The following is a 20,696-nucleotide window of genomic DNA, read 5'->3' on the forward strand; positions in this document are numbered from 1 at the left end:
AAAATTACCATGGTTACAGTTTTAATAAGTTCTCTTCCCTTTATCCATTGAATCAGTGCTGGCCATCCCTGAATATAGCTCGACCAAGCGGCATATACTACCTATTTCGTCTGTCTCTTTCCTTTCCGTTGTAAAGCGCTCAGGCTCTCCTGGGCTCTAAAGCGCGCGCTTGCTCCTGTGGGCATCAATTGACATGCCTGCTCTAGAGCAATGAGATGCAAGAGACTTGTACTGCTAATGCGTAGTTCACATTCCTTCTGGCCACAGAGTTAACTCAATGGCATAATCACTACTGTATCTGAAAATGGGTAAATATTACTTTCTCTGATGTCCCTCTATTTTGACTGTTGGTTACAATTCCACTTCTGGTGCTTCCTCCCTGTGTGTGTCATTGAAAGCCTAATATGCTAGCATAAGAGAAGATTTGGGTTATGAAGAAATGCACATTTATGATTTTTATATATTTATTATGTATAATCTTTATGTGTGACTTTGCATTTGTAGAGGTCCTAAGGTTTTGTAAGGACAGTAATATAACACATTTCATTTTCAATCAATATTGTGAGCTCTTAGTACTTTAGTTACAATTACAAAATGTCAACCATATTATTAATGCATATTACTCTGAATGATTAACACACTTCCATTTAACTTCTTCCATCAAAAGCGTTCAGAGCACTGTCTGCAGCTAATGATCATGGAAAACAAAATATTTTGACATAAATGGAGTTCATACCGAAGATGTATATCATAATTCATTAACAATTAATTAAAAAGCATATTTCCCACTACACATATTACAGAAATTTGTTTCAAATTATTTAAATCTCATTATACTTTCATCTGTCTGATTTCTCTTCCATATAACCAATTTTATATTTTCTCGAAATGAATGACTTATCTTTTTTTTTATTATTTAGTATATGTAACGTTGATTGAACCTTCATGCCAACAACTCGAAAGGTTTGCATGAAAACAGCTTGGGAACAGGTACGAGGTGACATAGTGTTCACCTGACAGTGACCGGTTCCGGACAATTGGCCACAGAAATTTGGGAACTGGGACAATTGGCCACAGAAAATTGGTAACAGGGACAATTCGCCACAAATAGACAATTTGCCACACTGAGATACAAAGATAAATCTACGACTTCCAGAAGCTCCATATTGTTCGAATGGATACAGAGATCAATAATTGTAAATTCCACTAAGTATGTGAATTGCTATGTACATGTAAATTTGGCTTCAAAAATGCCCTTCTAGATTGTGGCCTACAGCTCTCAAGTACCGGATGACGATGCCTTCTCATTGTAACGCGGGTATTCTTCAACTATACGTGATATTCGTCTGTCCATGTCGATGTACTTCTGCTTCATTTGGTAGAGAATGACCACCTTCCAATCTCTCTATGTATCTGTCGGCTATAACGTTCAGTTCGTCAATATTCCTTGGTTCAGGTGGTAGGTGCAGCTTCCCGGCACGGCGCACAGTTTTTTTAATAGACAGTTTCTTCGGTAGATTCACATTTGCTTCACTTGCAATATGCTGTAACTCATTTTGAATAACGACAGGCATTGGTTCTCGGGAAGTCCCCGCCCTTGCCTTCATGTTCTCTACACATTCCTTTGCCTTAATCCTTTCCCAGTCTACAGAATGATTCTTGTGTTCAGACGGTTCTTTGACGACACTGCTTCCATCTTCTGATAACGTGACTGTTGCATTACACCCGCCACGCATGTCACAGCGCCAAACAACTCCATTGTTATTTTCTCTAAGTCTCGTGTACATGTAGCCAAGATATATTAATTTGTCAGAGCCTCTTTCTGATTTTGTGAAGCGAATTTCTTCCGCCATAGTTCCGAATTAGTTTACAGCTTCTGGATTTGTCTTGTGTTATCACAGAAATATATTATAAATTGTTGCGAATTTGAGTATTGCCTTGAATTTTAATGTGTGGCGAATTGTCTCTGATACGAATTTCAATTATGTGGCAAGTTGCCTCTGTGGCCAATTTTCTGTGGCGAGTTGTTACCAACCCGACAGTGACGATATGCTCCTCCTATCCTTAGTTAATTAGTATTGAAACAATTATTTTTTTTACAACATAATACAGTAGGTGTAAGTATTTAAATGCCGGACCAGCTTATTTCAGGTTTGAAACCCCAAAGGAAAGCAATTCATACTGGTATGAAAGCAACAACGAAGCAATTATTACAATTAAGATCATGTGCCATTTGTTTCACAGGTAAACAAATTCAATATTCTTAATTGCTACATTTGTTGACTATGAACTCGATTCTGCACTGTTCTCAGTATTATTCATTTCAGAATGAGAACAGTATAGCTCCTCCTTTCCTGCTGAATCTTTTTAACTGCTCTTTGACAGAACAAGGCAGAAAGAGTTGAATACTTCAATATACCTCTAGTCTCACATCAAGCATAACTTTTCGAATTGTGGCATGTTAACAGAAAGAAAATCATGAATCCTCTAAACCAGCGTTTCTCAAACTATGGTCCACGGACCACCTGTGGTCCTCGATGTCTGCCCTTGTGGTTCTTCAAAAAAGACAGAAGAAAAAATAAAATTCAATCGAATTGTGTATCACACTATAGCTGAAAATCTCAGAGTTTGTAAATGACACATGGCAATCGCCTTTCACTTTTTCTCCCAGTACTGACATTTTATGAAATTTATTTAACCTATCCGGCTATCGTCTTCCCACTCTACTCTCAGCAACAAAAGAGGGATTTAAAGCACTATGAACGTGGTGTTTCTCACCATCTTTTCCGTGCAAATCTGGCACTATGCCTGTTACCCAGCTAGGGACCACCCGAATTCATAACAGGACCAAAGTACCCAACCTTTTCATGTATTTATGACTTTCTTAATAGTTTTGCTCACACCCAGTCTGCACATTCAAATGGTCACGTACTGTACATCGTACACCAATAGTAGAACATGCAAAATTGCATCTTTACTTTTCGAAAATCAGGCATGTTTCTGCATTAATTTTTTTTATTTCTGTTTTTGCAAATGACGATATAAGAAATTTTCTTCTAATAACATTAACTTAATTAGTTAATACTAATATAAAATTAATTGAATTAAATTAATTTTAATGAATTATTTCTACATTAAAATGTAAGTATACTGGTATTAAAATATGCTACATAAATGATAAATTTGCTTTCGAAGGGAACAAGAGTAAGGTGGTCCGCAGAACTGTTCTGACTTAAAAAAGTGGCCCCCACTTCAGAAAAGTTCGAGAAACACTGCTCTAAACAGTTTCATGTTGACATACAGCCTAAATAATTTTATTATTAAGGTGCATCCAATTTTATGCTCGAGAAATTAGAAAATAAAATATTTAACATTCAGTTTCATGTAAGCAGCTTTTTTGTATTATATTCACTTTATTATCATTATTATTGTTATTATTATTATTATTATTATTATTATTATTATTATTATTATTATTATTATTATTATAGACAAAAACAAAGCCAGTAAAACTAAGATTCACATAGGGACAGCTTTGGTTAAGAGAGTCCTTTGTTATAACCGTAAAAGAATGCTGAATTTAGAAAAAAAACTTTTAGCAGTGGAAATGGATTATTTCCGAAGAGTGATACAGGCAGAAGAAATAACTGTAGAAAGGATTGAAAGAAAAACACTACAATGTTTTGGACATTTACGAAGGATGGATCAATAACACTGGCTTAAAAAAATATCAGGTCACCAAATGGAAGAGGAGTGCAGGATAGGCCAAGAAAAACATGGTATTGGGGCGGAGGTAAACTACACACATCTTTCAGGTGTATTTTTTCCCATACCTTTGCTATACACTTGTGGTATTTAATAAGCACATACAACAAAACCTAGATGGTTGGGGTCGTATGTAAACTACACACTACTGACTCGGGTTACTTTTTTTTAATAAATTACACGTAAATCGAACGCAATGCCAACCAATGTTACGAGCGACAAGCACAATTGACTTACGTAGTTTGTAATGGAAGAAGATACTTTATGTAGTGTGGACACTACTTTCATGGATGGCACATTCACATTTTGGACTGAGTATTTCACACAACTGTTTACTATCAATGGAGTACATACAACTAACATATTGTTTGTTATCCTGGAAAAGCTTATACTTATGTTCAACTATTACGATCAATTTCTGACATATGCTATCATCTAAATTTACGACTGAATCCAAACACTGTAATTGTGGATTTCAAATGTCTGATCCGTGCTGCAATAAATGCTATACGGAGTGATGCCATTGTCATTGGATGTAGATTCCACCTAAATCAGATTAATAAATATGGTTCGATAAAGGAATATAATAGTACATTATGCGAGCCTATAATGGTAGTAATTAAGAAGTAAGTATGATTGTTTATGAAACGAGCGCAAGCGAGTTTCATAATTTTCATACGAGCATCTTAATTACCATTATAGGCAAGTTTCATACGACTTTTTATGCTCGACCATATTTCTAACTTGAAATTATTTAAAATTAGATCTTCTTATGGTTATGTGCGAACTGACCTGAATTGTGAGATGTGCACAGACGCGAAAGTATTGATTTTTTCTTAGGCCGAATGTCATTGACCTTGGCAGAGAATAAGATGAAGATTACTCTGATATAACCTGGAAATTGATTTAGAATTGAAAAACGAGATGACAATTTGAATTTATTTGAATATTATTTACAATTAACGCTAATTATTATAGTAACAGAACATAACCTTCTGCAACAGTATTGGATTTCCAGCCTTCGTGACTTTTCGCTAATTGTCTTTCGATTGCATATCCGAGAATAATCAATGTAACGGTACAAAGCTGACTTGTCATTGGCTGAACACCTGAACTTTAATGAGGTGTACTTTAATGACATGCATTAAAGGACTGCTACCAGGTGTATAATTACTACATTTCGGCATGGTTGAGCATAAAAGTGATTTTGAAATCGGCAGATGGTTAAAACTTGTATTCAGTCTACTGCTTTTACTCACATGTGGTTGGCGACCATTTTGTATCTGATTTAGTGGCCATTGAGCCACAAGATGAAAAGCTAAACTTTTGTGGCTATTTAGTAGACACCTATGTAGACGGTGACACTACCTTTCCTCCTTCAATCTGCTCAGCTAAAACAGCTAGCTTGCATCATACAACTAATGTCTGTGAGATTTTTCATAGTAGTTTCAACAATACGTTTTAGTCTGCACATTCTGATATTTATACTTTTACAAATAGGTTAACTGAATTTTAAATTAACAAATACGTGAAAATTCAGGGGATGTCTACCTACTGAAGCAAAAGTTAAAAATAAGGCTCATTAAGGAGGAAAGATACTATGGAGAGAAATAAAATGAGCGGCATATATCCCGATTGGAATTAATTAAGCGAGCAAAATACCATCTACCAGTATAAATTATTCGTTAATATATTAATATTGTAATAGTATATTCAAAGGAAGTAGGCTACATGCCATACATGGGCACAATTTTCGGTTACGTGAGGCACTCGATTTGAAATAGTTTGTTTACTAGGAGAGGAGACTGCAGAGTAGGATGGGAAATATAAACTGCTGTGACCTGCGTCACCTTATCCTAATCGCTAAGGCGGTCAGTGGCGAATTATTAGGAAAGCACTTGGTTAACGTGAGAGACTCGAAAACTTTTATTCAATTTGGCAAATTAATTCAGCAGCTTTAATCATAAATCTCTTTACTATTTCTACATCACTGAATGATTTCAATCACAGGCGAGAAATTGCGTAACTAGCCAATAATATTCCATCACGTTGTCTACGTTTATTTTCTTGAATATTCTGGCGTTTCTCAAGATTACTTAATAGATTTGCACGTTCTCGAGCTAAAATAATTTCAGAAAATCATATTTCGTTTTCTATGCACATTTTATATATTCTTTTTATAAATTTCTTTTGGAAATAATACGTACAAACAATATTTAATTCCTCGTACCTTTTAATGCAGCGTGTTTAAGGTATAATGTCGTATTCAGTATACTATGCAAATGTTAAGATTGTAAATTTTATTCGAAATAGTACGAAAAAATGACATTTAATTTGTCTTACCTTCTAATTCAGCATGTTCTTTATGATATAAGGAGTAATGTCGTTGTATATTAAATTTATTAATGCCTAATAGGATTTTCGAGCATAACATACATCGTATGTTCTCCCCTTCTAACAGCAAAAAAACTCTCCCTCCCATTTCTCATGAAATAATCGTTTTCTAACGCGTACACACTGCTTTGATAATGCCATTATGCCACCACTGATATTGCTTATGAAACTGATATAGAACCTGCCCACGCCTAGGAGCTACGTGAGGGAGGAATGGGGACTGTGAAGATGATGTCACTCAGAGCGATAAGCTCTGTGAAGGTCAGTGAGGTACAAATTCTCAAGTGAGGCACGATGCCCAAGTATGTTACATGCCATTATAATTATGTAGCTCTATGTGCAATTTACATCCTGTTTTTATTACCTGGGTTGTTTGTGTGTGCAGATTACATATCCAAAATCGGTGTGTGGAAGTTACACGTGTGTAAATTACCTTCTTTTAGGTCATATACCTGAAACGTGTGTGCAGTTTACCGCCCCTGTGGTATTGCAACACCAGAAAGGTCATCAATGCTATGGGACTTCAAGAAGAAGATGCCTTGGACCGAACGAGGTGGTGATTAGTAGAGTTGGGTCGATTCGTGAACGAATCGTTCATTCGAACGACTAATAATAAAGAATCGTAAGAATCGATTCGTGGTATCAACGAATCGTCGTTCAAAAGAATCCTAACGAATCGTTGTTCAAAAGAATAGTAAGGAATCGACATGGTATTGTTGTTTGATGTAACCTGTCAACGGACATTTCTGAACCGTGTCGAATGCTCCCGAGCGAGAGTGAAATCAAAATATGTACTGCATTTGTTAAGTATGGAAAATAATGAACACAAACCTGAAATGTGCATAGTTAAATAGAGATGTAATGCAAAAAATGTACTTCGTAATAAGGTTCAGTTCATAAATTATAATTTAGAAACATTATCTTGGGTAATTTTGTAGATTAATAGAGGTCATGCTGAATGGTTCCAGCCAATGAGAAAGAGGCAATCCAATGTCTCGCCTCTTATGCCATCTATGCGAGAGATGTAGAACGTTTTTGTTCTACGCATGGTTTACAAAGGAAAGTGTCCTGTAAGTCGTTCGTTGACGAATCGTTGGAATCGCAGATTAGGAAGAATCGTGAACTCGTTGACGATTCAAAAGAATAGTTGGAATAGCAGACTGAGAAGTATCGTGAACGAATCGTTAGAATCGATTCGTAATGTATGATTGAATCGTTGGAATCGACTTCTGAAAAAGAATCGTGTTGCCCAACTCTAGTGATTAGGGATGGGAAAGCAGCACTAGCTGCATAATCTCGGACACTATTATTATTATTATTATTATTATTATTATTATTATTATTATTAAAGTAACAAACTCTTAAATTTATCAGCATATTTCCTGAACAAATGAAATATCACAAATATTGAATGTAAGCAATATCGGCCTACTGTTCAGAAAGCAAACTGACAATAAATTAAAAAAAAAACTATTGTATCTTGATTACTTGAATTTGCTTTCGTCTTTTTTTTTTTAACAATCTTTAAAGCCCCACAACTCTTTCTCATATAATGAGATAAAATAAGTTTCAACGAAATTTCTGTAATGGCTAGAGTCATTCTCTGCATTTCTGTTCTCATAAGATTTGTTCTTTTATTATCTTCAATTCTTAACATAGCAGAATGCAAAACGGAATTTAATTTTTGGAGATTAAATTACCACATTGTCATGAGGTTACACTAACTTAGCTAATGTCTTTAATTAAAGATCTTTAGAAAAAACCGAAAGCTTAAACAGAAAAGAAGAAGAAAAACACGAGAAAGCAGTAGAGAATACAGAATATGAAAATATAATTGTACATTAGTAAACAACAAAAGAAAATTGTTATAATTCTCCATTTTCCGGTTATTACTTGCTAAAATTTTCTTTAAAATAAGGTAGATATCAAATAGCAAAATGATCCTATAGAATGTGAAGTTCAAAATGGGATTCAATTACAACTGGTACCTGTAAGTATAATAAAAATGGTCTCTCAATTAAAGACATAACCACAGCAGTAATTGTACAGTAAAAGGCCTCACTGTATCAGCACCAGACTGAGCAAAAATGATTTCATTACAATTTCTGTTTATCCAAAGATCATGCTGTCCTTTTTTTGGGGGGGAGGAAAGGGAGTATGTATTAATAATAAATGAGTAGTAGATGTACCATAATTTACATTAATACATTACAATACATACAAATACACATATTTATGTACAGAACAAGATTGATTCACAGGCACTTAGCTCAGGTCACTTGTCCACCAATTCATGATTCAGTCCATCTGAAAAAAGAAATACTTCTATAAATAAATGAAACTTGTAAAAGCAATGACACACCAAACCAAAGTATATAAAAAGACTAGTGGCTTGTGCAGCAAATGCTGCAAACTAAGTTCATTAGACATTCAAATAAAAATTTTTCAGATTTATTTTCAATGAATAATACCAGACATTTTGAAAGATATTTTCTTCCGTAATAATGAAACATACTCCCTCTGAATGTTTTTTATGCCAAATAGAGTAGCGTGCAAATTAATCCGAACACGACATATTTTTACATTTTCTGTCATTGTTGGTCTCACAGCTGCTCATACCGCTTTAATTGACATCTGTAGTACGTGTAATTCCATTGTTGAAGGTCTGTCATTATTTTTTTTTATAATATGTGACATTTTGCCTGTCGTTTTGCACTTATAAGCATTTCAGTTGTGTTGAAGACTTAATGCTGCAATCCTGTGTACATTCTGTCGTCTTCACAAATGGATACAACTCCACGAAAACGGTCTAAAATTATAACATTAGCAGAGCATTCTTCTATGACACAGAGGCAAATTGCTGCAGAATGTCACATCGGTTTGGCTACTGTTAATTCGATCCTAAAACGATACAGGGAGACTGGATCCATCACACCCTAGAAAAAAGGAAACTGTGGCCGGAAAAGGAAGACTTCACCTGCAGATGATCGTTTAATTGTCAGGAAAAGTAAATTAAATCCTAGACTAACTGCTGTCGACTTAACCCGCGAGTTAATGGCTACCACTGGGACGAATATTCACGTCACAACAGTGCGGCGTAGGCTTTAGGAAGCTGGACGAAGGGCTCGTAAGCCTATTAAGAAGCAACTGCTAACCCCTATTATGTGCAAAAAACGCTTAATGTGGGCAAAATTACATCAACACTGGACAGTGAATGACTGGAAGAATGTACTTTTTTCCAATGAGTCTCATTTCGAGGTCCACGGCCACCGTGTTTCTTACGTACGGAAAGGATCCGAAAAAGTAACAGCAGCTAATCTCCAACAAGCACCCAAATACCCCCCTAAAGTAATGTTTTGGGGTTGTTTTACACATGAAGGGCCTGGAGCATTAATACCTATCAAGGGAATGATGAATTCTGACAAATATATTCACTTATTGGAAACCAGAATCGTACCCCAGCTGCAAAAATCATTTCCGGATGGCAGAGGTGTGTTCCAACAAGACCTGGCACCATGCCATACGTCTCAAAAAACTACAGAATTCTTCAACAAGAAGAATATTCAGGTACTCCCCTGGCCAGGCAACTCACCTGACATCAACCCCATTGAGAACTTGTGGTCAATTTGCAAAAGAATGCAAAAAATGGATTGTTCTACAAAGGAGAAGATGATTTCTGCCCTCATTGGTGTATGGTTTCGCGATGAAGAAATGAAGAATATTTGTGGGAAATTAGTGGAATCCATGCCAAATCGTCTCAGAGCTGTTATTAGGAACAAGGGAGGCCACATAGATTACTGAGGTATGTCTTAGATCCTTTTTTTATCCCGTTTGAGTGTTTTTGCATAAGTAATTACGATGTTTGCATTAATTTGCACGCTACTGTACTTTCTCTTAAACCTATCCATCTTCAGGTTTTGAGTTTCAACACGAAAACCCAAGTAACAATGTCAGGATGATCAGTGGGTTTTTCATGTGGGAGTGAAGTAACAGCTATTTCAGGTCATTGTGGATTCTAGGTGAAACTTAAAAAAATGTCAGGTTTGCTATGCTTTCGAACAATAGCATAGCATCTTGGTATAGCTGCTGCATGGAGAGCTTAAAATGTAGAGGGTTAACTCATTTTATCCTGTTAACAGATCTTGCTGAAATGATTGGGAGATTACATAATTTTGCAGGCTTCTTATTTTATCAGTAAGTAATACCTTTTGGTCTTTCCTTAGGAACTGTAATTTTTGCGCTCTCTCAAGCCAATACTGAAGAGAATGACGCATATAAATATCTACACCACACCACCAGTAAGTATATGAAAAAGACCCAACCCCACTTGATTAGTAACTATAAAGATATTTGATTTTTAATAATAATATTATCATCTTACGTAAACTTTGTAGTTATACACTATATAGCTGCCACTCAGTAAATTATAGAAATGAAGAGCTAATTTAAGATTCTCTATTCTATAACCCCGAAAGTTTCACTTTCATATCATCAATATAGCATTAATATGTATAATATTAATGAAAAGTAGTCGCATCATGGCATTAACTATAATATTATTTCATTTCTAATGGTAATAATGTCATCAAACCACCTCAAATTTTGTAGATTTTAATATCCAATACACAACAGCTGTACTCGGAAAATTACTCACCGCAGAATCAGACCTATAAATCATTTAATAACCATTTGAATTTGAGGTCTAAATATGTCAGCAATCCTGCAGGTCATGGCCTTCGTGTAATAGTATATTGTTTATTGCAGTGTGTGTTTTGTTTTATACTGATGTCCAATTAGTTCTCAAAACTGACGAAAGATGGATTTTGGAAAATTATGTAGGAAAACTAACGCTTCACTGAAAGTTACTATTTTTCTGAAAAACTTCGATTTCCAAGCTTCAAAATGAGGGGTCATTTATTAAAATCCATTTAGCCATTTTCCCGTAATTTCCATTACCAGTTCAAATTATAGATATATAGATTATGGGACTTCTGTTTAGACTGGAAAAGGAAAAATTACTTCAGATATTACTCACATTGTCTCTGGTGCCTTTTACAAGCTTCCTCTCTCTCTTCAGCATCGAAATACCACAAAGTAATTGCATATCTGAAAGAATAAAATTTAAATTAAAAATATATTTCATAAAATCTCACCATTGTTCCTTAGATAAGCAAGTTAAAGTATTTTTGTAGTGACATTAACTTACATAGGACCTCACATGCCCAAATATTAATTCATGTCTAATTATATATACACAGAGGGTGCAGAAAAAAATGTATACACACCGTGACAGGAGATATACGTTAATGAAACTGTTGAAGTGTAGGTATACATGTGTATAAGCAAATGCAATGTGAATCATATAAAACAAGGTGCATGCATATATAATGAGTTAATCCGAGAGAAATGGAGTGATTTCGTCTCAAGATTAGAAAGAGATTTAACATTACCAGGACCCAAAACTTTCAAAATTTTAAAGAAAATAAATTCGGAGATAAAAGAAAATGTTGTTATAAACCCTATTCCTAACGAATCTCTACTTGCTTACTTTAAAAATATATGGTTTCACAAAAACATCTCTCTTACATTAAAGAATTCCAACAACAACACAACAGATATTATTACTTATGATGAACTCATTGAAGTATATAAACGTTTAAAAAACGGGAAAGCCCCAGGCGAAGATAATTTAAATTTCGAGCTTTTTAAATACGCTGGAGAAGAATTTACCTATCGATTTTTATATTTCTTAAACAATATATGGGCAGGATTAAACCCCCCAGAAAGTTGGCAAAAAGCCATTGTAGTACCCATTTATAAGAAAGGAAACAAAAAACTATGTGAAAATTACAGGGGTATAAGTCTTCTCAATTCTGGATATAAGATCTATACAGCCATAATCAAAAATAAACTATCACATCTTTACGAAGACAAAATCACTGAAGAACAGAATGGATTCCGAAAAGGAAGATCATGTTGTGACAGCTATTTCACCATGAAGATTTTAATTGAAAAGCACAGAGAATTTAATATTCCAACCCACTTAGCTTTTATTGATTTCATAAAAGCTTTTGATAGAGTTGATAGAAATAAACTTTTTAGAGATTTTACGCTATGATAATGTGCCAAACCAAATCATTCTCTCCATTTATAATTTATATCAACAAAATGAAATTGCCATAAGAACTGAACGCGGAACTACTAGCTGGACTTCCATCGACCAAGGTGTTAGACAAGGGTGCGGTCTTTCCCCTCTGTTGTTTATTATATATATGAACCATATTTTATACATTTGGAGGCAAAGTCATCATGCTGGAATTCAAATTAATCGAAACACAGTTCTCGATACACTAATGTTTGCCGACGATCAGGTTATTATCGCTAAAACAGAGGATGCTTTACAAAGAGCCATTTATAATTTGCAAATAATCGCCTCTGATTTCAATATGGAAATCTCAAAAGAGAAAACAAAAGTCATGGCATTTTCGGGAGAGAACCCAATTCCAAGTAAGATCATGATAAATAATACTTTAATTGAACGTGTTAACTCATTTAACTATTTAGGTTATAACCTCTCTTACATCACTGATGAAGATATGTCAGACAAAATATCTACATTTATAAAAATCACTGGCGTCATTAATGCCGTCTTCAAATCCTCCCATGTTCAGAAACATACAAGGCTAAAGGTATATAAAACACTAGCTCGACCGGTCCTCACTTACGGTAGCGAGGCATGGACAATCAGAAAAGCTGATGAGCAAAGGCTGACGACAGCGGAAATGAGGTTCATGCGACGAACAGCGGGATGCTCTTTGCTGGAACACCGTAAAAATGTGGACATATTGCAGGAACTCAAAATGGATCCTATAGTTAATTTTGTTCAACAATATCGACTTCAGTGGAAAAAACATGTCGAAAGGATGGATCGCACTAGATGGCCTAAACAGATTCTTACTTATGTACCAAGAGGAAAGAGGAAATTGGGAAGACCACGAAAGCGCTGGCATGAGACCGTAACAGATCCTGTAGGGTCTAATACGTGAGGGATATGATGATGATATAAGTTTAAAACATAACGATAAAATAACAGTATTATACATGTGTAGATTATTATACAAGTTAAAATGTTAAAATATATACAAACTGTAATGTACTATGAGCAGGTTGGAATGGAGAGTGTAAGTCTGTAGGACACCCAATTTGGCAACTTATAGGAAGGTTATACATAACTGCAAGCAGGGCTGGGCAGTATTTGAAATACATTTGTATTTTGTAATTTGTAAGGATTTCCGAAAGTATTTTGTATTTAAATACATAAAATTGATGTATTTTGTATTTCAAATACTGAACAAAAAAAGAAAGTTTCCTTCCCAGGCAGGATTCGAACCACGAAAGTCTTAGTTGCCAGTCTATCGTGCTCTGGAGTGAACAAGGCTCTGAAATCAGCTATAAGGGTCAGTCCGGTTTTTCTTGCCACTAGTGTACATACATTACCAGGCAGTACATCTCACTTGACGATATGTGTCAGTAAATTGTTTCATTATTTCAGTGTTTACTTCTGATTTCAGTATTTCTTCTGTTAAATTTAGATTATATTCTATACTTAATAGAGTGCAGCTATTCTATCAATAGTCTCTAAACACACACATTCATCTCAAACAGCAGAAATAACTAAAATGCTCTCTCAATTAATATCACTCAATAAAAGAATTGTATTCCAATGGATACCATCCCATTGTGGAATCCTGGGAAACGAGAATGCAGATGCTTTAGCAAAGAAGGGCAGCACTGCTACTTACAGACCTGTTACTAAATCTACGTATTACTCTGTGAAAAGTTTTATTAAAACTACATACTTAGACTTGAAGAAACAAAATTTGATAAAACAATCCCAAGGGAAAAAATGGAACTCTCTGCATCATAATCCACAGCTAATTCCCGATTTACCACGAAAATCGTCTGTAGCTGCATTTAGATTGGCAACAGGCCATTATTGTTTGGCCAAACACCTGCATAGAATTGGAATATATCAGTCCCCTAACTGCCCATTGTGCAACTCAAACCAAGAAATGGATTCGGAACACATCAAAATCTGTGCTTCAGTGGCTGGCCATGATAATATCTTTGAAAAATATTGGAGTGCAAGAGGTCAAATGACTTTATTGTCAAACACCTGGCATTAGAAAACAACAACAAACAACAACATATTTAATAGAGTTAAAGTGTTTGGTTTAATTTGTAAGTTTCCTTTTAAATCCGGGATGTTGATTTTCTGTTTTAATTCTTGAACTATGGACATGAAACTTTGAGTTTTTAATCTACAGAGAGGACTGTATGAATGCCAATTGTTTCCTTGTAATCTGATAAGTGTTTCAAGAGTCAACATGCAGCAGAGCTCAAGAAAAGTGTAACGTTAATTTTCTAAAAATGTGCAAGAATTAGTTTCTGTTTTCATAAAATATTTGTTGTGTCGAAATTGATTGTTTGCAGCATCATGATACTCCCTCTTACTTCATAGAAGTGTAAAATTAAAGACTGTATCTCTGTCTTGTTCTATTTCTTTTTTTCAGTAAGGCAAATGCAATAATAAAATGTAGACATTCAAAATTTAAAATGAGGAACACTGATAAAATTAGTAACTGCACGTGTCAAGAAACAAGAATAATGACCGTAATTAATGAGGAAAGATGGTTTGCAACACAACAGTAATGGATAAAAAAAAAACCAGGCATGTAGCTCTAACAAGGAGAGGACACGCTCTGTATATCACCGAATGGAATAAGATTGTGTGAGATGAAAGTATAAGATGTACTGTTTAAAGTCATACCTGGTATGGGTGGCCAATGACCCCTCGTTTTGGAAATATTGGCTATTGTTTATGACATACTTCCGTTAGGTGCCTAATAGGGAAGCATTGCACTGTGTAAAAGCGTAGCTCATATGGTTGGTTGCTGAGTTGTCATCCAGGCAACCTGAGTTCGAATCTTAACTATATTTTTTTCTTTTAATAACCATTAATATTGTGATCACAGTTCTCTATTTACATACCTATATCATATTTCTCAATGTATTGAACGCTTCATCATGTTTTAAACAAATTACTAATTAACTAACATTGTATTGTAAAGGATAAACAATGAAATACTGCTCACGTAGGAAGGTAAGATATGTCACTGGTGTTTGTTCTATTTGTGTAGCAGCTATTCCATTTCATTTTGTACCCGATTCGTTATGATGTCATAAAAACACACAAAACATACATATTTCCTGCACCATGCACAGTAAATGAAAGAAGGTTGTCCACAGTCACACACATTTTTCCGCACTTCTGCTGCGAAACAGATATCCTTCACATTCACAAACACTTCTCGTTCGTTTATCAATTTTGATGCATACCACGCATATTTCAACATGGCTTTGAATATAGGAACTGACAACTGAAAGTGAATTAAAATAATAATAATAATAATAATAATAATAATAATAATAATAATAATATCAAGCTTTAAAAAATGAGAAGGCATTAGGATTCGAACTCGGGTTGCCTAGATGACAACTCAGCACCCAACCGCATGAGCTACGCCGTTACACAGTCTAATGCTTCCCTATTAGGCACCTAACGGAAGTATGTCATAAACAATAGCCAATATTTCTAAAAAGAGGGGTCATTGGCCACCCATACCAGGTATGACTTTACACAGTATGTCTTGTACTTTCATGTCACAAAATCTGATTTAATTCGGTGATATACAGAGTGTGTCCTCTCCTTGTAAGTCATAACTCTTTTGTGCAACAAATTACAGATTTATACCGTAAATACAAACCTTGTGCGATGTGCTGGCTGCACTTCATGTGGATTCCTTCGATCTGACCAGAAGAACAGAATGCGATCAAACAACGGCTCTATATTTGCCACTTGATCACGCCAGCCTTCAGGGAATATTCGTAGGAGACCACCATGCTCCTGCAAAATAAAATAATCTAATTTTTAGGAACGTCTCTATGAAACATTTTACATTGATATGTCACAGTAGATGATCATGACAAGCCATAATAAAGGGGTTAAAGGAAAGACTATACATTTCTAATTCCAACTGCATGGGATCTACGTTAGAACCCCGATTATCCGTCACCCTATTAACCGATTGGCAGATTATCCGACTGTCTATTTCTTGCTCTTCAGAAATAAATAACGTATTTGAAGTACTGTTTTGTACATCATATTAGTAGGTTCTACATATTATGTTTTTTACTAGAGCGTGTTATTATAAGTCTTTGTCGTTACACAGCATTGTCCACTGTTCGAATTGCCGTTCTATCATATAACTTGTATATAAAATGTCTTCCACGGTGTTAACAGAAAACGTGTTGTGCTAAATATCGAAAAAAAAAAAATGGAAATAATTGAATGGTTTGAGAAAGAGAACCTGTGGCTCATTTCACATCAGAATATGAGGTTGGAGTTACAACTGCGCATTTTATTTAAAAAAAAAAACAACAAGGATAAAGTGTAAAAAAGTATGTAAATCTACAACATGAGACCTTCTTCATTCATATCTTTCCTGAGACAGTCAGCACGCTTTGCAATTAGGTCGTTACAACAATTTCTAAACAGCAGTATCTTAAAGACAATATATTTTGCATATTTTCATTCCATTATGTCCTACGGAATAATATTTTGGGGAAATTCTGCAGATAGTAAAAATATATTCTCATTACAAAAAAGAGCCATTAGAATAATAGTTGGAGCAAAGGCTAGAGAATCATGTAGATTATTTTTTAGAAAATCAGAGATTCTAACCTTAACAAATCAGCACATATACTCTTTAATAAATTTCCTCTTATGTAATAAAGAAAATTTTCCAACTAACTCAGCCACACATAGTATAAATAACCGCACAAAGAATGATTTTCATACGCCATCATCAAATTTATCATCCTATGAAAGGGGAGTACGTTACATGGCGATAAAAAATGTTCAATAGTCTTCCTGAAGACATTAAGAATCATAGCCAAAACCCTGCATTATTTAAGGTAGAACTAAAAAATTACTTAATATCTCACACTTTCTATTCTGTAGATGAATTCTTGACATTTCACAGTACTGTGTAAATATTATAATACTATTAAATGGTAAACATATTACATTGTATAAAATATTATTGTTATTAAGTATTAATTCTGTACATATTTGCATTTTATATGTATTGCATTTTATTGTTAAACGTAAGAATTGGACATGTTCTTTATTCTATGCTATAAAGCAAATGTAAGAATATTGTGGAACAAATAAATCTATCTATCTATCTATCTATCTTACAAAGGGCTTCCTCGTCACTTAAAAAAACCGTCGTTGACAACCAGACTTAAATTACTGAACTTTTGATCCACTACCTAGCGAGTTAAATACAAGACCATGGAGGAAATTACAAAATCTTTCATGGTATGGATTATCCGATTTTTTCGATCAACCGTTCAGTCCACCCCCTTCATTACCACGGATAATAGAGGTTCTACTGTACTTTCTTTACAATATTGACATTAAATAGGGTTGCCATAAGGGTGAGGCATGAATCCAGGATTTCAAAACATAAGAGGGATGACAGTAGGTGGAAGAAGAATAAAGTGCATAAGATTTGCTGCTGATATGGTGTTGTTAGCAGAAGAGGAGCTGATATACTACTGGAGTGAAATGACAGCATGAGCACTTAAAAACACGTGTATGAACAGAAGAGATAATTATCTCCTAACTTATTTCTTCATTTCAAATGTTTTCATGGCACTTATATCCAGACGAACACAAAATTTGATATATATGTTGGTTCATTCTTGCGTCACAACATACACACAAGAGAGACTTGGAATGAACTTCCAGTGCTCACACTGGATTTTCAAATGTATGACAATCTCTGCTGCGTCCCCCTGGTGTCGAGATGAAGAGAGAGGAAATGGAATGACGGACAAGAGGGGCAAAACTTTAGGGTGGGGTTGATGTGATGTGGTGATCAAGAAAGGGAAGACTGTTATGATTTGGTTTATTAAAAACAGGAAAAATTGTAGACGTTTTTCCCTGGTTCTTGGGATAGGGCAAACAAGAATACCATGGTAGTAATTGATGTTTAATCTTCGATCGTCACAATACCCAAGACACACGTAGGCTCCATTTCTAGCTCTCGCTACCTAAATACAGAGTATGCTATGGGCAAAATGAACACATGTGCTTCTTTCTCAATCCTTCAACTGCAACTGATGTAATTTTCATTGGTGTTGCGTCATCCACTTCACAGTTCTGCCAACATGCGCATCATTTATGAAATGACCCTTGTAAAAACACAAACTTGGTAAATTTATGTTACAGTATATTAAAGACAGTTCAAATGAACATCACTTTTTCAAAGATAAATTCTGTGGTTTTCGGGTAAAGGGGGATGTCATTTTTTGTGCAGATGGTATTTGTTCCCCAGATGAACATACAAGTTAAATTATACAAGTGAGTGTGCAAAAATCAAAAGAATACTAGCAGTTGATGTGTTTTGTGTAGAAAATGATTCGCAATAAGAGTCAGAAACTCATTTTTATTACTTATCTCCCTTTACTCAAACACAGAATTAGTCTTGAATGGGAAACAAGAAACTTAAAGCTTATCTTCAGTCCACAATAACAGTTTTACTTTATTACAGATAATAAAGAAACAACTAGTCTACATACCTTAACATTCCAGTCTCTGTTGAGGTAGTATATGGCCGTTATGCATCGGCCATCTCTGTTAGGGTTGTCCACATGCTTCACATAGTGCGATCCTGAGCCTGGATAACATGCCACCATTGCCTGCAACAGTTCACACGTTTCATGTAATATAGAATTGCTATGTAACCATTTCATTTATTAAGAATCTTCAGTAAATCATGCCACGAGATTTCCTCAGCATTCATATGGATAGAAATATAGCATTTAACTGAGGTGTTATCTGCAAACTACAAAACCTTGAATTTGAGACACAGACCATCAAATATTTTAGATCTGGAACAAAAGCCTTGCGTTTAACGACTTTCAAATGTTCCTAGAAGGAGCTGTGTTTGTTGAAGAGAAATAATATTTTGTCAGGAGAGAGATGCGTTATTAAGGATTCAATATAAGCTGGAAAAAATGACAATGTACGTTAAGTTATTATTCCATGGAATGCCTTAATTATGGGTGTTAAAGCAGATTATTTCAGGACTCTCTTAAAATAAATGTGACATGTGTACAGTATTTATTTTCTACTTTATAACAGAACAATGTATTCCAATGGATACATCCCATTGTGAAATCCTGGGAAACGAGAATGCAAATGCTTTAGCAAAGAAGGGCAGCACTGCTACTTACAGACCTGTTACTAAATCTACGTATTACTCGTGAAAAGATTTATTAAATCTACATATTTAGACTTCAACAAACAAAATTTGATAATACAATCTCAAGGGAAAAAATGGAACTCTCTGCATCATAATCCACAGTTAATTCCTGATTTACCACGAAAATCGTCTGTAGCTGCATTTAGATTGGCAACAGGCCATGATTGTTTGGCCAAACACCTGCATAGAATTGGAATATATCAGTCCCCTAACTGCCCATTGCGCAACTCAAACCAAGAAATGGATTCGGAACACCTCAAAATCTGTGCTTCAGTGGCTCGCCATGATAATATCTTTGAAAAATATTGGAGTGCAAGAGGTCAAATGACTTTATTGTCAAATGCCTGGCATTATAAAACAACAACAACAACAGAACAATGCAAATTGATGGTGGTGGTGGTGACGTAGATTAAGATTTCCACCTATCCTGATTTTAAGGAAATTGAGATACTACACATTGCACTGAAAAGTCAACAATTAAACATAAAACTAGACAAGGATAACAGGAAATATATAAACACACAACAACATTCACAACACATACTCAATACACAATCATCCTCACCACCATCCGAACATCCATCCCCCATCCACAGAAGACAGAACATCAGAACAAGGGATAAGTGCGACAGCTGATGTAGTAAACTGCTGACAACAGCGGACACCACGTCGAAATGGGATTGTACAGAAAAGCAAGATGCATTACCTTTATCAGAAACAATGTTGACACTTTTAAGTTTTAATTTCTTTTCATTTTACCAGCAATTGTTGTAAAGTGAACTGCAGTACAAGAAGAATGATTAAGGAAATTGTTTCGCAACTCTACAATGCTTTGTTAGAACTAAAAATCCCGATTTCATGCATCAACATTAAAATAAAAAGTAACTTCTGATCAATTTTAATGAGTGTATAACAAAATTCAAACCATCTCATCGAGGTCATCTGAGGCTGAAACTGGGGAAAAAGTTTGTAATAATTATATATATTTCATTTTTAAATAGAATCTTTTCCGATCTCTATATACAGAGTGATTCACAAGGATTACCGCTGCTTACGCAGCTTATTTCCGAAGACATTTTGAGCAAAAAATGTCACATAAACATTTGTCCTAATCTCAATATTTTCAGAGTTACAGTAATT

The 20,696-nt window shown here is 34.9% G+C and overlaps 1 protein-coding gene across 1 annotated transcript in view; it reads right to left on the reverse strand.

Moving 5' to 3' along the window:
* Window positions 1-8,336: 8,336 nt before the first annotated feature.
* Window positions 8,337-20,696, reverse strand: part of Hph (HIF prolyl hydroxylase) — a 78,839-nt gene continuing 66,479 nt past the window's right edge. The window contains exons 2-5 of the mRNA XM_069842958.1: window positions 18,871-18,990; window positions 15,987-16,126; window positions 11,195-11,265; window positions 8,337-8,466 (exon numbers count right to left, since the gene is read on the reverse strand). Coding sequence (XP_069699059.1) covers window positions 8,435-8,466; window positions 11,195-11,265; window positions 15,987-16,126; window positions 18,871-18,990 — 363 coding nt within the window. The 3' untranslated portion in view covers window positions 8,337-8,434. The remainder of the gene's footprint in view (window positions 8,467-11,194; window positions 11,266-15,986; window positions 16,127-18,870; window positions 18,991-20,696) is intronic.

Source organism: Periplaneta americana, chromosome 13 (assembly GCF_040183065.1).
Source record: "Periplaneta americana isolate PAMFEO1 chromosome 13, P.americana_PAMFEO1_priV1, whole genome shotgun sequence".
NCBI classification, from domain to species: Eukaryota; Metazoa; Arthropoda; class Insecta; order Blattodea; family Blattidae; genus Periplaneta; species Periplaneta americana.